General features: G+C 42.0%; 1 protein-coding gene and 1 long non-coding RNA gene across 6 annotated transcripts in view; one reads left to right on the top strand and one right to left on the bottom strand.

Annotated features, from left to right (window-relative positions):
* The window catches only part of TRPC3 (transient receptor potential cation channel subfamily C member 3), a 71,739-nt gene extending 61,567 nt beyond the window's left edge, over nucleotides 1-10,172 (bottom strand). For all 5 annotated transcript variants that reach the window (XM_073237093.1, XM_017665307.3, XM_073237094.1 and 2 more), the window contains exon 1: nucleotides 9,648-10,172. In XM_073237093.1, coding sequence (XP_073093194.1) covers nucleotides 9,648-9,862 — 215 coding nt within the window. In that variant the 5' untranslated portion in view covers nucleotides 9,863-10,172. The remainder of the gene's footprint in view (nucleotides 1-9,647) is intronic.
* LOC140849564 (uncharacterized) overlaps nucleotides 8,464-20,049 on the top strand; it is a 47,803-nt gene continuing 36,217 nt past the window's right edge. Inside the window, exon 1 of the long non-coding RNA XR_012131598.1 lies at nucleotides 8,464-8,774. This is a non-coding gene — a long non-coding RNA (uncharacterized lncRNA). The remainder of the gene's footprint in view (nucleotides 8,775-20,049) is intronic.

The following is a 20,049-nucleotide window of genomic DNA, read 5'->3' as shown; positions in this document are numbered from 1 at the left end:
CCAGCAACCAAAAGAGTCAGAAGACAATGACTCCCTCCCCCTCCAGGGGACACACAGGCTCCTCCCAACCCCTGTGTCCAGATGCCACACAGAAGAGCAAGAGAGCCTGAGCAATTTTATCCAAGTGAGAGAGTATTTTTTAAAAAGAAAATTTATAGTATCGAATAAGATCAATGAAACTGGCTCATGACATCTCTCTGGAGTGCCCTGAGCTAGAGTTGAACACACAAACCATAAGGAGACTCCAACCCCTGTGGTGACTGGGGGAAGAACTAGCAAGCAAAGAACCCTTAGACATGGTCTCTGGGTACAAGGAGACCCTGTCCTAGTTGCCTTAATCCCTGCAATAATGTGCAGCAAGCCTCCACTCCCTGTAAACTCACCCAACTGTTTAATTGCTTACTTAACTTAATTGCTTAATTTATTGATTGCTTAATTCACTTGTTGAATGAGAATAAATGTCTGTGTAGAATACAAAAGATAAAACAAAATTTTAAAAACTAATTTCAACCACAGGTTGGATGATTGTGTCCTCTTTTTCTATCCTAGTTAGCAGGTGGGAGATTCAGAAGAAATACTGTTACAGGTAGATTACAGGACCTACATGTTGCAGCTCATCCAGGTTGTTCTGGTTTCTTGACTCTGCTACACCTGCTTCTGGGATGTTCCTTCTTTTTCCATCCCTGGGAATACTCTTATTTCTGCTGTTTGCCAGTTCAAATCCTTCCTACTTTCCCATGGTCCAGCTTACATTACGCCTCTGTAAATGTAGGATAAAATTTCACAGGGTAATGACTAGAAGACCAGGTTCTGTTCATCCTGAAATGTGGTCTTTTCATCCTTTCTGAAACTATTCCTGATCACTTCAGCCTGAGCTTTTGTGATATTGTTGGTCTGCCCATAAATCCATACACTTAATTTTATTTCATCACCTTGATTTTTGCCTCCTTGATGATTGCCTCCTGTGGTATTAAATTCGATAGAGTATAAATGCTTCCTGCTTCCTATCTTATGTTTTATATTTCTTACCTCACCTCTGCAGTGCCAAATACAGTGCAGTATATGTTCAAAAATCTGGTCAGTTGATACTAACTCTACAGATAAAGAGACTCAGTCAGAATGTAAGTAACTTTCTCAAGGTCACTGAAAGGTAAAGAATTAGAAGATGAGAGCTCAGAAGTCTTCTCCTAGACTCTCTCTACTGTACTATGCTGTTTCTAGGGAAGAAGAAAAATGAATATCAGGTTGCAAGTCAAAATAATTTAATTTCTAAATAAACCACTTGGCAAAATGCATTTAGAAATGCTTAGCTTATGTATTGGAACAATTTGTTTTTATAAAGAACAGCTTCTAACATGGCTCTTGGGAATGAATCACAAGCGCTAGCACTTAGCAACAAGTGAACAATATCAAAGTCAAAGTCACCTCAAATCCTTTCTTGAAATTAAGTGAAGGATTAGCCAACTATTCAAACCATCTAGCAAGCAAGCAAGCAAAGTACTAACACCAACAATGTGAGCCAAAGCCACGGGAATCACACCCCAATTGTTTGGACTAATCAGTTCATCACTCTGAAGGAAGTGAATGTGCCAACTGGCCAGCACCCAGCCTGTGAGTCTGTGAAGGGCAAGAAGAGCAGAAGGAGCCACAGAAGATAAAGTAGTGAGGAAAGTACGGAGGAGGGGAAGAAAAGTGTCAGCAACCACAGTGTTCATTACAGTACTGGGGGCGGGGGTGAAAATTGCAAGTAGTAATGAGGGTGGGAAGCAGCAGGCACTGACAGAGGACAAGAAAGTCAGAGATGGAAAGTCAAAAAATAGACAAGCCCCATAGTCCCCCTGGCAAGCAGACACCTGTCAGTCAATGTGGCTGCCTCCGGAGACATCTGACAGCTACACGGTGTGCCTGGTGTGTGTGTGTGTGTGTGTGTGCTTGGAAGGAGAAAGGGCATCTGACAAACAGCCTCAATAGTGTCATCAAAAATGCATGCTCTGAAAATGTCTTCACATGTGTATTTGTGGACAGGAAAAAGTGGAGTGGTGGACACTCTCAACTTCAGTAGCCCCTTAGGACGCCAGCAAGGCTAGAGGAAGGCAGCCTCATCAGTTCTCCTGTCTAGTGTCCAGGGCACAGCCTTGGGGTAGTCCCATGACCCACAACACCTACTGCTGAGCCTGCATCTACTGACACCAGTACAGCTCAGCAACAGGTGATCACAGGGGCAGCCAACTCAGTAAGACAAGGAGGTTTATTTAAGAAACAAGGTGATTCTATAGCATCTTACTGTGCTGATGGACAGTGACTGTAATGGGGTATGTGGTGGGGACTTGATAATGGGGGAAGTCTAGTAACCGTAATGTTGCTCAAGTAATTGTATATTAATGATACCAAAATAAAAAGCAAACAAACAAATAAATAAAAACAAGGGAGCACAGCTTTCATTTCTAAAGATTCTTATCTCACAAGAGAAATTAAAATGTAGAGATTTCAGCACTTACAAATCTGGAGAGATATTTGGGTCTCCACAGTAATTAATTCCCTGAGAGCTTATATTGGCCTGTGTTAAACTCAGAATTTTCCATGTACCAATTTAATAAATCTATTAGACATATGCTAATTTTGGTATATGCCCTAATGACTATATCAGAGACAAGAAGCTCTTGTATATTTAAGGAGGTAAGCTCTGATCTTCTCTCTTCATCGCTTTTGCTGTCATCCCTCTCATGAAAGCTCTTTGCCAGACCCCTCAGCAGCTAAAACCAGAATAGCAAAGAAGCCATTTCACAGTGTGTTGCTTCCTCCAAAATCGCACCGGGAGTAGAAGTGAGGACCCCTAATCATTGCTTGCATGACTTCTTGATAATACTTCTTAAACATATGTGTCCAAGAAAAATATTTAAGCAAATGAGTTCCAGAACTTGAATGTTTCTGCTTCCAGGAACATTTTTTTGTAACTCTGTTGAACTGTTATCCTGCTTTACGATCATCATGCTTACATGCCTGTCTCCTCAATGATATTGCAACATCCATAAGAGCAGAGACTGCCTCTCCTTATCTTTACATGCCCAGCTTTTAGTACATGGCTAATGAATATCTATCTGTTGGAGGCATGGATACACAGATGTACAGATAAACATGTGCTTAAATTGTAAAAGTAAAGACCTAGAGAACAATTTTCTCCTCCAGATTAAAGAATACCTTTTCTCACATATGTGTGAAGGTAGTGGTGGAGGGAAATTAGAGTAATTCTTCTATAAAAAAGAATGTCATAAATACTTTCATATAAAATAATCAGAAAGTAATGTAAACAATCATTTTTCTTTCAAAGCAGATGTCTGCTTGATCACATTCAATTATTATTTACATCACAAAAAGTATTTGATCTATCTCTTGATTGTGAACTTATATAAAGTTATGTCTTGGTAGGATATTATGGGAGTTAACAGAAGCTATATCTTAGAATTAGTAAGCTCTTCTAATTAATAGTTAAGCTTATCTTCAAAAATAAACTCATTTTCACAATTCTTTTCAATACTTGTTTTCATTATTTTAGGAACATTAGTGACAATGAAATTAGAAGTCACATACAAATTCAGTCTATAACTGAATAGTTGTGACAAAAACTCAGTAATAAAACAAAAACTTCTACTGACCTAAGAGAAGTTTATATTTGCCTATTTAAATATATTAGGCACTATCCATTAGATATATATACTAAGCTTTAATGTTATTGGAAGCAAAGGGACCTGTTTTATGTCACTATCATCCATGTCCAAAGTCAAAAGTCTGAGGTTTCTAGATACTTGGTCCCACCTCATCATTCTGCAAACTATTTCTCCACAGAGAATCCATATACACGTGATCACAGTAGCAGCCAAGTCGGCAAGATAAGGAGCTTCATTTAAGAAACAAGAAAGCACAGCTTTAATTTCTAAATAAAATGAAATAAACTATTTCATTTCTAAATAAACTATTTGGCAAAATGCATTTAGAAATGCAAAAATGGTGAGGAATATTAGCACTGTCCTGCTCTTTCCTTAACAGGTCACACATTTGCGGACACTCAAGTCTCACTTTTAAAAATTTAAGTAAATTCACATGCAATATCCTATTGTTTCAGGTGTACATCATAGAGATTCAATATTTTTATATGTTACACAGTGATTTCCATGATAAGCCTGGTTACCATCATAAACCTTATTTTTAAGTAAGATCTAGGACAAAATTCATATTGTCACCTGTTATTTGAATAGTGTAAACAAAACGGGATTTTCTTTTTAATAAGGGAATTTCATTTTACTAGATAACTGTAGACAAATACCCGTGATATAGATGCTAAATTAAAGACGAAACACTCTAACAGTCCTAATTATTCTCATAAAGTCACTGCTGAACCCCTTATGCACAGTGTGAAGTTGGCTACCCCACAGTTCACAATTCCAGGCCTATCTGTGGCCAGACTCTTATGTGTTCACCCTGCCAGGCCAGAAATCTGGCTCCGTTGCCAGACTGACACTGTGTAGTGTGGAGGGCAGTGCAGAGAAGGAAGACTGCTAGTCAAGAGACCCCAGCCTCAGAAGACTGATCAGCAGCCATTCACTGTTACTCTAGCACCTTCCTGTAGGGGGCGATCTCAATCCCCAGCCAGGAAACTCAGGCTTTCCTTCCTATCAAGGGCACCAGAGCTCAGGAAAAAGTTTTCTTCCCCCCACTACATTTCCTGCGGTGTTGCCTAATGTTAACTGGGGGTACAGGTTTATGGGATGTTGTAGGCAAAGGAAAAGCTCAATGACCAAGAATAGTTGAGAGAGAGAGAGAGATGGAGATAGATCAGGGGTGGGGGATGAGGGGAGAGACAACCATTTAATATCTTTGCAAAGAAATAAAAACATCCCTAAAATTCTAACCTTGTCATCAGATGATGCTCCAGTTCTGGTCCAGAACTTTATATTATGAAAACAGAAAACCATAAGTGATCATTGGCAGGGGCATCCATTGTGCCTTGAGCTACCCTTTTCCCCTCTTCCACCCCTCACAATCCCCTTACTCCTACTTAGCTTACAAACATTCTCAAGTTGATCTCCCATCAGCAGTCAGATTGAAATGAATTAATTATAACTCATAAATGAATAAATACTAATTAGTATTTTCCTGTGTTGTTCCTCCCAGGAGTAAATGCATTTTTAAATTTCTTTGAGGAAGAGAGAAAAGCTGAACCAAAGGAGGGCACAGTGTGAATGCCACAGCTCTAGGAACATGGAAATTTCAGATGACCTGGGGCGGCTGTGAATTAGATGTCAAGCTTCAGCTTCAGTCTCTCAATTTGTAAAAGAAGACACTTAACTATATGAAGTCCTTTCCAACTCATTCTATTTTTCTTCAAAATATTCTATGTTAGTTAAATTTAGGAAGTGTGGGACTAAAGTGATTTTAGTCTTTGTGATATGAGGGACTCCAGAGGATCCTCATATCAGACTGTATAGATTGCTACCTACCATTTGCCCAACAGGATCAGTCATGGTTAGACTTCAGTGAATCCCTAAAACACAATCATATGGATGTTTGATTTCATAATGATGGAATAAAGGTCCTTCTCACCCCTCTCCTCTCCAAAAATTACCCACCTAATCAACAAGAACAAAGAATGACAACACAGATTTCATCTTCCATGAAACCAAAAGATATTTGTAACCCCACTACAATATATCAGAATGGAAAGAAGGTGAGATGGAAGACTGGTAAATGATTTAGTGGCAAGAAGGACGGTTTAACTGGAGCACCTGTAACAAAAAGCAAGCTGACCCACTCTGCTCAGTATCAAAAAAAGGCCCAGAAATTGAAGACAGAAGAAATCTTAGAAACTAGAGATTGGGCAGGAGCTAAAAATGAGGGAATTGGCTGAAAGTCTGTATAAGGTGTAGGTTTAAACCTTTCCCCCAGATCTTTAACCTCTAACTGATATGATCAAACGACAACCCTCACCCCTATAAGAAATATACGGTATGAAATTTTTGGAGAAATAGAAACAGAAATACTCTAGATGGGAGTTCAGGGGAGGGCAGCAACTAAGAACAGGGGGATCCCTGCCCAGTTCCAGCACGAAGTATTATATAAACACAAATTACTGCTTTTATTATGACAAATTTTTGGCAGCCCTTTCTCTGAAGAAAAACTAAACAGGATCCTCTTTGCTAGGAGAGTTTCTCTGTTAAAGATAACACTGCTGAGAAATCTAATGATTTTGTGTATATATGTTAATACATAAAAGGATTGATTCTTCTTACTAAAAGTAAACTCATAAGTTTCTCACTTGATTTATCAAATACTTGCCAAGTGCAGGTCAATCGTTCCCTTTGCTTGAAACCCTTCTCTCTCAGCAGTCTTGCCTAGTACCACTTGCTCTTTCATCTTTTCCTGCGTCCTTTGATTGCTGTTTTTCCTCTCTACTCTCTAAACAAAAAATTCTCCCTCAGAAAAGAGAGGCTAGGCTCTCTTTGTTTCTGTCTTTACACCCCTTCTTTGGGTAATAACATATATTACACAATTCTGTAACAATTTCTGTCAGACAGTAGACTTAAATTCTCCCAAGCTATAAACTTGCATTTCCATCTTTCTGCTGGACGCTTCTGTCACAGTTATCTGAAAAATAAGATCTTCCTCTTCATTCAACAATGACACAAACTATCTTGGCTATATATGTCAAAACCACCAGGTCACCTTTGACCCTGCTTTCTCTTTAAATTTCTCAAGGGCGTTAGTTGCAAAGTCCCATAGATTCTGTGTTCTCTCTTTTCTAATCTCTCTCCTTTCCCCCTTAACAGTACCACACTATTACAGATCCTAATCTCAGCCTGGACAGCTACAATAGCCCCCTAATTTATTTATTCACATTCTGCTATTGCCACTTCAATCCATCCAGCTCTTAGAGTACCTTTGATCAAACTGTTGCTCCTTTGAAACAATCAATGGCTCCCTATTGCCTCCTCCTGGCATACAAGATCCTTCACATTAATGCCCCAAACCAATACATCCACCCAAATCTCACTGCTCTCCTACACATACTGTATGTTCCAACCAAACTCAATTAATGTTCCCTAAACATACCTTGCATTTTGGGGGGGGGGCCTTGAATTAATTACCCACTTTGCCTCTGTCTCCTATTCTATCTTTTAAAGCCCATAAAGGTTTCCTTGATTTCTCCGCAATCTTAGGTTTCCATCTCTCCTTTGCATTTGACCCTTTGTGGTCTATCCTTGTGTGTATGTTTTTATGGTACTTATTTTACTGTAATTTTATAGCATAATTGTTCATACACAGTTTCATTTCCACCTTTCCCTCATGAGAATTTAAACGAATGCAGAAAAGTTATCTTACTCATCTTTGTGGCTTGTTGTACCTAGACTCCACTTCGTACAAGTAAATGTTTTAGGAATGTCTTTGAATGAAAATTCATGAGAACTGCCTTCAACTGTCTTTTTGGAGTCATCAGAAATATTTAATAACTGAAAGACTTTGAGAATGAGGTAATCACACCAATGACCTACTACTTGGTCCTAGGTTTGCAAACAACTGGGCTAAAGGAAGTCTTGATTTGAATCAATGGCTGAATGCAGAATTCTATCAAAAGATAAAACAAAATCTTGTTAGTGTTTTAGTGGATGACACTTTTAGTTCAAAGTCAGTCTGTTTAAAATTCCCTATTGAATAGTGGAGCATGGAGCAGTGAAATGAGCAACAGGATTACCCTGAGGAATCTTTTTGGTAAAAGTGGGATTCTATCCTTAGCATCCTGGCTGAATCTGAAACTCAGCTATCCTATTTTGCCTACAGAAAATGACCCCGGGGTTTTGATAGATTGAGTACCCTGTTTCAGCTCATCCTAGGGCTGTTGTGTTCACTTCCTGAGCTTTAAACTGTCGCCATGTTCTACTCAAAAATGGAATAAAGAACTAATCTCTGTGACAGGCCTCAGGTAAACATGAGAGCTTGCTGCCCTACCTCCAGAAGAAACACTTTAAGGAGATAGACATTAATAAACGACAGTCTTTTTAACAGCTTTACAAAATAAGTACACCACAACATTTACTTGTTGGAATATGTAGCAAACAGGAAGGATGTTCTATTCGAACAAGTCTACAACAGTAGTTGCCCCAGGGCTTTGTATAATTGACCACAAACTTCAGAAGGCAAAATGAGTAATCTCTGCTCCTTCCTACTTCCTTAGATCAGACGGTTCTGGTGTCCCAATTAGTTTGGATTTAAGGTAAAAGAAAAAAAAATTAAAGACACAAGAAATTGCGCACGGTTATAAAAATCAAATTGGCAAAGGGAAAAATGGACAACGTTTTAAAACCTTACGGAAGTGGAGAAGCAAGCTGGCGGCGCTCTAATTCTTAAGGTTGTACTTTCCCTTCATTTCCCCAGGCTAATCTTCAGCAATAACTGAACCACAACGGGACGCACCGTTCATTTTAAATCAGAACTCTTCCTTAGGAGATCCACTGCCAGTCACTTAAGTCCTGCCAGGCTAGGCGCGGGCTCTGAGCTAGCGGAGCAGTGGGCGACTGGGTCAGTCCGGGGTCACTCCAGAGGTCTCACCCGCGCTGTGGGCAGCTCGCGAGCAGCAGGGGTCGCTGCCCAACGTAGCTCCGCTCCCTGGAGAACCACTTCCCCCGCCCCACCGGCTACGGCAGCCAGCGCCGTCTGACCCCAAGTTCTCTACCTAAGTCTGCTTGGCTTCCTAAAAAAGACACTGAACCCCGCGGCACGGCAAGGTATGTGACAAGAGATATAGAAATCACCCTGTTAAACTAACCACCCTCGTTTTCGTGCTCTCTGCGTCTCGCAGCTGATTAAAAGCTGTTTCCAAGATCAGGAAATTAAGAAAAAGTTGCTTTCTCACACACTAGATCACCGACCTCTACCTTCCTTTAAAAAGGAAACTTCTACTGACCCTGAATCGCTTGGGAACGACAGCCCAAGTTTCCACTAAAGCGGTTCCCGCGGCCACCCTGCTTCCACTCTCTCCCCCGGGAACCCGCTGGGGCTTCGCCTCCAATTTTTCCCCCGTCGGGAATGGACCGTCGGGAAACTAGGCGACTGGGCAAACCTTCAACCCACACTCTACATGGCACACCGTCCCCTTCCTTCTCCCCGCTCGCTGCCCGGGCCCGGCCCGCCGGGAACGTCGGAGGGACCCCAGGTTCACAGGGTGGCGCCAGGCTGGGACGCCGGGGAGGAAGGCGGGGTTCTACTGCGTCCCTGGCCAATTAACTCCCCCCTTCGGTGACCCCGGGTAAGCCCGGGGATTCCCGGGTCCGATTTCCAAGAGGTCCCCAGCCCATGGAGCAGTAGTGTGCGTGTCCCCTGGTGTAGGGGAGAAAGTGTCTGCTTGCTGGAAAGCCTGCTTGGCGTCCATTGTGTCCGTCCGCGGGGTGTGCCCTGCCCTCCGCCCGCGGTAGAGCCCCCGGCACGCCTTCGGCCACCCCCAAGCACCTCTAAAGGCAGGACCAAGGGGGCGAGCCGCCGGCGGAGGTCTGCACTCCGCGTGAAGTCTCCCGGAATGGAACTGCTGTGCGGGGCCGCGCGGGGTTAGGGGGCTCCCAGACACGTCGCGGGGCGCCCGCCGCTGTCGGGGCGGTACTCACAGGTCGGGTCCCGGGGAGAAGCGCGGCGGGCAGGAGCCATGCGGTTCCCGCTGCAAGGGCGCAGAGCGCGGCTCGAGCCCTCCGTTGACGCCCCTCCAGCCCCGCCGGCGGCGCTGCGGCTCCGAGCCTTCGTCCTCGCCGCCCTCCTCCTCCTCGTCCGGCGCGGGGAAGGTCACCCTCGGCTGCTCCTTGCTCTTCCTGACCTTGGTGGACATCGCGCCCGCCGCGCTCCGAGCGCGGGGCCGCCGGCTGCCGGCCTCCGCTGCCCCTCCGGCAGCCCCGGGCGGGAAGGCGGGAGGCGACAACGGCGCGGCCCGAGGCCGAGCAGTTAAAGGCGGGAGCCAACGCCAAGTCGCCGCCGCCGCCCACCATCAAATCGTGGGAGCAGCTGCTGTGGCTGCGAGGAGGAAGCCGGGGGCCGAGGCGGGCGCTGGTGCTGGGAAAGGCTCTCCCGCTGGCGGCGGCGGCGGCGCCTCCTCCGAGCTCGTCTTCTGCCTCCAGCAGCATCACTTGCTAGGACAGTACCGCTACTCGGGGTGAAGGAGAGAGGGGGAGGGAGAGGAGGGGGGAGAAGCAGCTCCTTATCAGACAGTGAGAGCCTGAGAAGAAATCAGACCCAGCAGGTAGGGAGTAAGGAAACCAGGGAAACTTCCCTCCCCATTTCCCTGTTTCTCTTCCAGAGCATCAAGAACCCTTTCTCATGTACAGATAGAAGTTTCCTAAGGAAGGGAAAAGGAAATCGTCTGGCTTGTTGCTAATCTTCCTGCAGTCGCATTTATCCTATTCAACTTCAAATTTGTTTGAACAAGCATCGTTTGTTCGTTGTGTTGCTCTAAGACTAAGTTGAACCTAGAGAGATTTAAGTACATTTCCCTCAGGCCCTTGTACCCCCAAGAATGGTAATGTTTTAAACGTGCGTGGTGCTTCGTTTTTTAAAAATGAATTTCTAAAGCATCTAATAAGATTTATATATTTTCCAAGAAAATTTAAAGTCTCCTTTTTAAAAACATTTTAAAATTCAAGAGCAGTATTTCTTCTTGGAGAAAAGACTAGTGGAATTTTAGTCAGAAGGAGTTTTAGGGATCAAGGAATTTTTCCATCATTTTAGAAATGCAAAAACTGAGGCCTGGAGAGACTGAGTAAACTACTCAAGGTTGCTAATGAAAAACTCAGACCCAGGTGAGTGTATTTTCCCAGGCTTTATATTGTCTCAGATATGCAGCTTTCCAGCAACTCCACCTTGGAAGAATAACAAAAATACCAGACTTGCTGTACAAGGAGGTAAAATGAGATATTCATGTATAACTGTATTCAATTATAGTGTTGTTTTTTTTTTTTGAGGAGCACATCTTCCTTCCCAGATTTAAACAAAACACAAGTAAGGAAATACATCTTTTGAATTTACTTCTTAAAAAGTAAATAAAACACTGTGTATTCTATTAAGTTGATAATAAGCCTCTATGTTTAGGAAGCAATGATATTTATATATCTGATGCAGAAAAAACAAGTGAATATTGTGTAGTGCTTTACTGTTGGAAGCACCTTTACTATATTAACACATCTGAAAGTGGGAGAGTTTAAATCCTCAGAATGTAAGTTTCCAGACCCCTTCAATTCCACCTCTGAAATATCTCTAAAACAGGATGCTCTTCACACCCAATACCACTGCTCAGTTCAGGGTCTTTCTTCCTGCCTGCTGTCGGGTCTGTCTGCAGCCTGCCTCCCCCAATGTCGTTTCATTCTCCACACTACTTAGAGAGACCATGCTCAGAGCAAGTCTGCTCATGACTTTCCTCTGTAGAAATCTCTGGTGGCTTCCCACTGCTTTCAGGTTAAAATCCAAATTTGGTATGCCCAGCCCTTCGCAGTCTGACCCTGATTCTTTAACATCTCCTGCCACCCTCCCTCATACACATCCTAACTCTGATAACCCTGAAGTTCTCATTTGTCACCTGACTTTCTAGACACTTACCCATTCCCTGTTTTGTCTGTGGTATTCCTATCACTGAAATGTCTCTCTTCCTTCATGTACCTGGCATACTTTTTTCCCTAGAGACCTAAGTGAGATGTGGTCTCCAGTCTGACACCCCTCCTCCATCCCAGTGAAATCCCACAGCCCTTGGTCCTTAGCCATGGCACCCTGTGCATATCAAGATCTTACCACTGGTCACATCATATTGAAATGAATACTTTCTGTGCCTGTCTCCTCTTTAGACTGTAAATTCCCTGAGGATAGTTCGGGGTCTTATTTACTTTGAGCTACTTAGGGGCTCATCTTTTTGCCTTTGCCATTTAGCTCAGTACCTGATGCATAGGATAAGCTCAGTAAATATTTGTTGAATGAATTCATAAAGTCTACAGGTTCTTTATAATTCTATTAACAAGTTCATGAACTACTCTTTCAAGTCTCTGTCTAGAATCACTGCAGGAATGGAGTCACCACGGTTTCCTCTTACATGCTGTATCCATTTGCGAGGGCTGCCTCAACAAAGTATCACAGACTGGGTAGCTTAAACAACAGATATTTATTTTCTGACAGTTCTGGACGCTAGAAGTTCCGAGATCAAGATGTTAGCAGGGCCGATTTCTTCTGAAGCGTCTCCCTTTGATTTGTAGGCTCCCTTTTCCCGTGTCTTCACGTCGTCTTCCCTCGGTATCCGTGTCCTAATATCCTCTTCTTATAAAGACACTGGTCAGATTGGTCCACAGCCCACTCTAATGACTCTATTTTAACTTAATTACCTCTTTAAAGGCCCTGTTTCCAAATACAGTCACATTCTGCAGGACTGGGGGTTAGGACTTCAACGAATGATTGTGTGTGTGTGGGTGGGGAGCACAATTCAGCCTGTAACCAAATGAACTCTGCTGAGCTGAGGGAACTGATGCATCCAGGATCTGCTAACATTTTTTATTTTTAAGAAGCATGTCCCTGGGATTGATGAAAATCCAGAGGAGAGAAAATCTAAAAGGAAGTTCTTGAATAGAGAGGAAATATGGGCCTTTCTGGCATAAACCAGCTTTGTCCTTTTTATTTTCTTATTTTATAAAACAGGGTCTATCACTGTGTATGTGTTGGCTTTGTGTACTCATGATATGTTTGCCTAATGAACATTCAAAATCCATTACTCCTTTGGGGAGCAAAAAGAAAATCATTCTTCAATATTCAGAAAAGTCCAGCTGTTGAGGCAGATTACTTTTAAGCAGAGGTGGCCACTGAGGCATAACTTTAATGATAAGTACAAATCAAATAGAAGCAATTTTTGTTTAACTGGTAGCAGAAAAGGGTCTCCACATTTCCTCTTAAATGTCTAAGAAAATTCTGTACCTTCTTCAAAATCTGTTTCACATACCCTGGAAGGCTTCTGTTTTCTCTCTCTCTTTTTTGTCCCCTCTCTCCTGTCTGTGTCTTTCTCCAGGGCCGACTGTAAACACACATAATGAGAAGACACTGTTGAGCCGTAATTCTTGCTCCCCAGGATGGAGGTTAGACTTGACAATTTTCTCAAGGGAGCAAGAGTATGGGAACAGGTATAATGTTCCCAACAGTGATTCTTTTCCTCCTTAAGAATAGAAGTTCTCTTATTTAACAAGTTTGCTTTTTTACAATAAAACATAGGCTTTATTTTTTACAGCAGGTTTAGGTTCACAGAAAAATTAAGTGGAAGGTACAGAGTTTTCCCGTGTAACACACATCTCCGTGCATCATCAACACTACCCCCTTAACCCCCATCAGAGTGGCACATTTGTTAAAACTGATGAAACTACATTGACATCATCGTCACCAGAGCACATTCTGTGCATTAGTGTTGTACATCCTATGGGTTTGGACAACTATATTAATGACATGTAGCCACCAAACAGGGTAGTTTCACTGCCCTGAAAATCCTCTGTGCTCTGCCTGTTCATCCCTTCCTCCCAACTAACCTCTGGCAGCTAGAGATTTTTTATTGTCTCTATAGTTTTACCTTTTGCAGAATGTCATATAATTGAAATCATACAGCTTGTAGCCTTTTCAGATTGGCTTTTTTCCCTTAGTAATATGTATTTATGTTTCCTCCATGCCCTTCCGTAGCTTGATAGCTCATTTCTTTTTAGCACTGAATAATATTCCATTATCTGTTTGTACAACAGCTTATTTATCCATTTACCTACTAAAGGATAAATCTTGGCTGCTTCCAAGTTTTGACAATTATGAATAAAGCTATATAAACATCCATGTGCATGACTCAACACCAAAAAATAATAATAATAACTGCATCAAAAAATTGGCAGAGGACCTGAACAGACATTCTTCCAAAGAAGAAATACAGATGGCCAACAGGCACATGAAAAGATGTTCCACATTGCTAATCATCAGGAAAATGCAAATCAAAACCACAATGAGATATCACCTCACACCGGATAGAATAGCCACTATCCAAAAGACAATAAAAAGCAAGTGTTGGTGAAGATGTGGAGAAAAGGGAACCCTCCTACACTGTTGGTGGGAATGTAAATTGCTGTAGCCAGTGTGGAAAGCAGTATGGAGGCTCCTCAAAAAACTAAAAACAGAAGTACCCTGTGACACAGTAATTCCACTTCCAGGAATTTACCTGAAGGAAACAAAATCCCTGATTTGAAATAATATATATGTCCCTATTTTTATTGTCACATTATTTACAGTAGCCAAGATATGGAAGCAACCTAAGTGCCCACCAACCGATGAATGGATAAAGATAATGTGGTACATAGACACAATGGAATATTATTTAGCCAATTAAAAAAAAAGAAATCCTGCCATTTGTAACAACATGGATGGGCCTAGAGGATATTATGCTCAGTGAATAAGCCAGGCAGAGAAAGACAAACATCGCATGATTTCACTTATTTGTGGACTATAAAAACAAAACAAAACAAAACAACATGAACAAAATATCACTAGACTCAAACACTGAGAAGTGACTGGTAGTTACCATAGGGGAGGGGTTGGGGTGGTTGGGTGGGGGCATGAGGGGGATAAATGGGCACAAAAATTTGCAGTCACAATATAAACTGGTCATGGGGACAGTAGTACAATATGGAGAATATAGCTAATAATTGTGTAACATCTTCCTATGTAGACAGTAACTGCAATAGTGGGGTTGAGGATTTAATAATATGGGTAACTATTGAGCCAATTCATTGTATACTCGAAACCAATATAAGATTGTGTATCAACTATACATCAATTAAAATAAATAAATACATACATACATACATAAATAAAACATCTTTGTGCAAATTTTTGTGTGGACATGTTTTCATTTCAACTCCTTTGGCTAAATATCAAGGAGCATGATTGTTGTATCATATGGATAAAGAAACCTCCAAACTGTCTTCCAGAATGGCTATACCATTTTGCATTCACACTAGCGATGAATGAGAGTTCCTGTTTCTTCACAGCCTTGCTGGCATATGGTGGTGTCAGTGTTCTGGAATAGGTATGTAGTGGTGTTTCATTGATTTTCATTTGCATTTCGTTGATAACCCATGATGTCAAGCATCTTCTCATATGTGCATTTTTTTTCTCTCTACATCTTCTTTAGTGAGTTGTCTATTAAGATTTTTAGCGTATTTTTAATCTGGTTATTTGTTTCTTACTCTTGAATTTTAAGAGTGTGTATTTTGGATATCAGCCCTTATCAGATGTGTCTTTTGCAAATACTTTCTCCCAGTTGGTGGCTTTACCTCATTCTCTTGATTCTTTTCTTTTTAAAGTAAACTTAAGTCATTAATTTTCTTAGCAGCATAAACTAATAAGAGGGAAATGCTACCTATCAGACCAACTGAACTTGAAAAAGGAGGCCCCCTGAAATTATGATGTGGTGATTACTATTCTACTGCCTTTGACACCGAATTTACAGTGTCCCATGAATAGTATATCACTAATGCTTGCAGTTTTCTTATAGGCCAAGGAGGTCTCAGGTAGTTTCCTACCTTAAAACATTTGTTTTGAAAATATCTTCATTAGTACAAGTTTGGAACTCAAAATTAACTTCATCATAGAAATAACTTGTAAGTGATGATTATATTTCCTGGACAGTTCACAAGTGTGGAGTTAGCTTAAGGTGTTTTAGAGACAGTCTAGGGAGATACCTAAGAATATATATATACTCTAGGCCAGAGGCCTGGAAACAAATTCCACCTGTTGCTGGTAACTAGCTCTCTCTGACTTAAGGGAAGCCACTTAACCTCTCTGAGCTCCAGTTTCTTCCTCTATAAAATAAAGATACAATCATAGTTCCTATTTGATAGGGCTATTACAAAGATTCTCATTAATTGCACTTAAAACTCTGCTTGGCACATGAGTACTGTGTAAGGATTAGCTACTATCCATTTCTAATGTGAACTATAGAACTAATGATGGAAGTTTGAAGGCTGGGTCTGAAAGCAAGGACCTACCCTGTCTGGTATAGATGCCCATGGATAATAGTATCACTCAGGTGGAACTGTTGACTTACTTGTCTGTCTCCCCCACTGGACTGTAAGCTCCACTGGGGGCAGGCCAATGTATTGTCTGACTTTGTCACACCACTGTAATCATACAACTGGAAACATACCAAGTGTTCCATAAATGGTAACTAGTAATAGTGGCACTGGCAATTACAACAGTGGATTCTTGATAAATATGTACAGAATAAAGATCCAGGAGTGAGGAGAAGGAGGAAGAGAACATTAGTCCTCTGGTTTGGGCACCGTGCCAACTTCAAGTAAAATCTGAGAATAGGTGAAATTTCTCCTTAGTATCTCCCTACTCTCTCTCAGTCTCTGTCTCTCTCTCTCTCTCCTCTTTCTCTCACATCTTTTCTTATAGTGCCCCTCTTTCCTGGCACCTGTGGACCCAGTGACATCGTTTTAATTCTCCCCTGATGTTACTCTCTGGCCTGTTATCTCCCCAAATGCTAAAGACTGCACAATTACCCTTCTATCCCCTGCCAGGCAAAATCGCTATTCCTTCAGGGCAGCCAATCTCAGCTAGCTGTTAAAGGGAAAGTCTTACACAAATTCACACCGATGTGTATGAATACCCCAAAGTCCTTAAGGCTGAGAAATTTGCATTTTTCCCAAAACTGCAATGATTACCCATTTAGTGGGATTATTAGCTGTGTATTAAAGTGAAGCAAAAGGAAGACGCTTTTTGAGGGGCACAGGGTGGGGTGAGGAGCTTCCAACTAGCAAGCCAGCCTTGGGGTAACTTTCTTCTTACAGGGCTTCTGACTTTCATCTTCCCTGCTACTAAAGTTACAACTCCCAAGTCATTTACATTGGACCCCCAAGCCCCATCAGCAACCACCCGTAGCATTGTCAAGAAAGGCTCCCAGTTAGAGGAGAGAGGGGCAAGTGGGGAGAGCTAGGGGCTTGATGGGTAATCTCAATCTTGAGCAAATAGGGGAAGAAATTTACTATTACCGGAAGGCAGTTCTTCAGGAGCGCATCACATTTCTACATATCTTGTAAGCAGAGGCAATGGCTGCCTTTGTTCTGGAATATTTTTTCAAATATTCGTATTGTTTGTATTGCAGGCAGACTTGAGAGGCAGAGATAGTGTCCCTCTCTGGAGCAATGAGCAGGTTTGGTGACTGTCCAATATAACAAAGAAAATGCTGCCCCTGGGGCAGAGCTCAGGCAGGCTTACTGATCATTATAAAATATACAGTTATCTATGCTTGGGGTTCCTCTCTTGCCATGTAGCCCACCACATAGGCATGTATCATCTGGCCCTCTTTAGGTCACCATGGGAATTGGGACTTGGGGAAGTGGCACAAATGCTGACAGCCTGGCTACTGCTATCACTGTGAGTAATAAACTGTTCTTTGTCTCTCGACTGGGAGTTTTGTGCCTTCTGCCAGCATCCATGAAACTGTGACTAACTTGTTAGCTTGCAAATAGTATAAAATCTCAGCCCCTTCATACTTCTTGACAATTATTACATTTTTACAGATAAGAAATTCACAGCTCTCTCCAGAGTGGAGATCTCCAAGAATAAGTTAGGTCTTCGAAGGGGTTATAATAACTTCCCCATGGGACTACACACATTATTAACTAATTTTCCTATGCCCAAGTACTCTTACATACTTGCTAATATGATTTTTTATGTGCAACTAGGACCAGAGGAAGTCAGTGCTCTCTACCTTGTAAGATACAGATAGAAGAGTGCTTGGTTTTGTAGTGACAGTCTGAGGAGTGGCTTGCCACAGGCATTGCTGCTCGGGGCTTCGGGGCAGTTGTGTTTGGAGACTTGAGGAGAAGTGAGGGTGATTGTTTAGCTTTCATTTCCTTGAACTCTGTCTGTGTGTGCGTACAGAAATCAAATCTGTCCAGCCTCTATTTTTGGCAAGGGTAGGAATAACTCTGCTTCATCCTAACCCCAATGATCCCTGCCCACCCCCTTCCAAACCTACATAAGGGCATGTTCCTCTAAGTTCTATTTGTCCTTCCTTGAGGGAGGACTGAACTACTGCTCACTTAGAGATGGGAAACTGGCAAAAAGGTGTCAAATAAGTAACCTGTCAAAAAGGGACATTGAGTTGTTCTGTCTTTCTAATCATAGTATTTTTGCCTGTACTGAAATGAGCTAAAATAGTTTCTTATTTATATTATTCCTATGCAGGGTGAATTCTTAAGACATATTAACAATGGTGATAAACTGTAATTCTCTTTTTCCTGCTCAAATAGCCTTTTATGTCAAATTTATTCTGTGCTACACACACATCTCTTCCAGGTTGCAAGAGCTATCCCATTCTAAGGTCTGAATGGTTCAGTAAGAGAATTTGGATAAAATTTTAATCTCCACATTGCCAGTTTATCTTCCTTCATTTTGTTTAAAAGCACAAATATCTACTCACCACCAATAGATGGAGAGGAGCTGACTGGCTGACACCCCAAGTCTGTTGGTTTAGGGAAGGAGAGTGGGCCTCACTGAAACACTCTGGGTATGTAAAGAACAATGTTTTATAATTGCTTTCATCCATGACCATCCTAACCCACCATCAGCTGTCCCTCATCTTCAAATATAGGACCTTTATCCTGTTACTCTTAACTTTAAGCAAAAGTCTTAAGAGAAATAGGAAAAAAGACTCATAAATTCTCTGCTTCTCCATATATTCATCAGGAATAAATTTTTTTGAAAATATATGGAAATATCCATATATACAGGTGTGGATAAAATGAGAGTTCCTGTAGCCAGGATTCTCACCTGGCCCTGGTTGACTAGCTCACTGCACACCTGTGGGCAACACATGACTGTTGACTCTATAGAAAGAGCTCTACCCAGTGCTCTGGGTGCGACACAGTGGCAGGGCTGCAAGGCTGCAGGAGAGCAGAGCAGAGGCTGGAGCGGTGGCAGTGCTGAAGACAGAGGCCCAGAGGACGGCTGTGTGGGATGGCTGTGCAGACAGACAGGCCCAGAGGCAGAGACTGGCTTGCTGCATGCAGATTCACTCTGAGTGAACTGGATTTTAGTGACTGACCTGCCACCTGGAAATAAAGTTGGGTATAACCCTTTCACCTCAAGAATGTTTTACTGTCATTTTCTTTGGTCACATTGAAACCGTAGTGAACTTGCCCAGGGCTGAAACCCATTGGCAAGACAACAGGATACTCAATGGTGTGTTTAAAACAATATTCAACTGAGTAAATTTGAAGCTCTAATTGGTCTGATAAAGTGATTCATGTATCAGGCTGCATCCCATCTAGCAGGTAAAGAGATGCTCCAAAGAGTTGTACAAAAATGGAAGGTTTTTGTAGACAGGAGGGTAGGGCAAGAAGTTATCAGCAAAATAAAAGAAGGGATTGTTTCAGGCAAGGTCACATTCCCTTAGAGGGGTCACCTGGGGGAGTTTATTTTATGCAGATTGCCTTGTATTTTGGAGGTATGGGTGGGAGAGAAAATGCTCATATGACAGATTACCTCACTGGTGCTGACCAGAAAATTCCTCATTGGCTGTTAAGACTCTATTTCTGGGGAAGTTGGAACTGCGTTAGGCTGGCCCGTAAGCTACGGTGTGCTGACCTGACTCAGAAAAAGTGACTTGCTCTTGGGTGTGTGGCTTTCTTTTTAACAGGTCTCATTTTAATGCAAATTTTTGATTAAAAATTAAAATTAAAAGATATTCACACAGTAATGTAAAAATATGTACCTCAATTATTAATGTTTTTATTTATTTATTTATTGGTATCATTAATTTACAATTACATGAGAAGCATTATGTTTACTAGACTCCCCCCTTCACCAAGTCCACCCCACAAACCCCATTACAGTCACTGTCCATCAGCATAGTAAGATGCTGCAGAATCCCTACTCATCTTCTCTGTGTTCTACAGCTCTCCCGGTGCCCCCGCCCCCACTACACATGCTAATCGTAATGCCCCCTTTTTTTTCCCC

The sequence above is a fragment of the Manis javanica genome, chromosome 5 (assembly GCF_040802235.1).
Source record: "Manis javanica isolate MJ-LG chromosome 5, MJ_LKY, whole genome shotgun sequence".
Lineage (NCBI taxonomy): Eukaryota > Metazoa > Chordata > Mammalia > Pholidota > Manidae > Manis > Manis javanica.
Note: the sequence above shows the minus strand (reverse complement) of the source record. Positions and strands in the feature narration are given on the sequence as shown.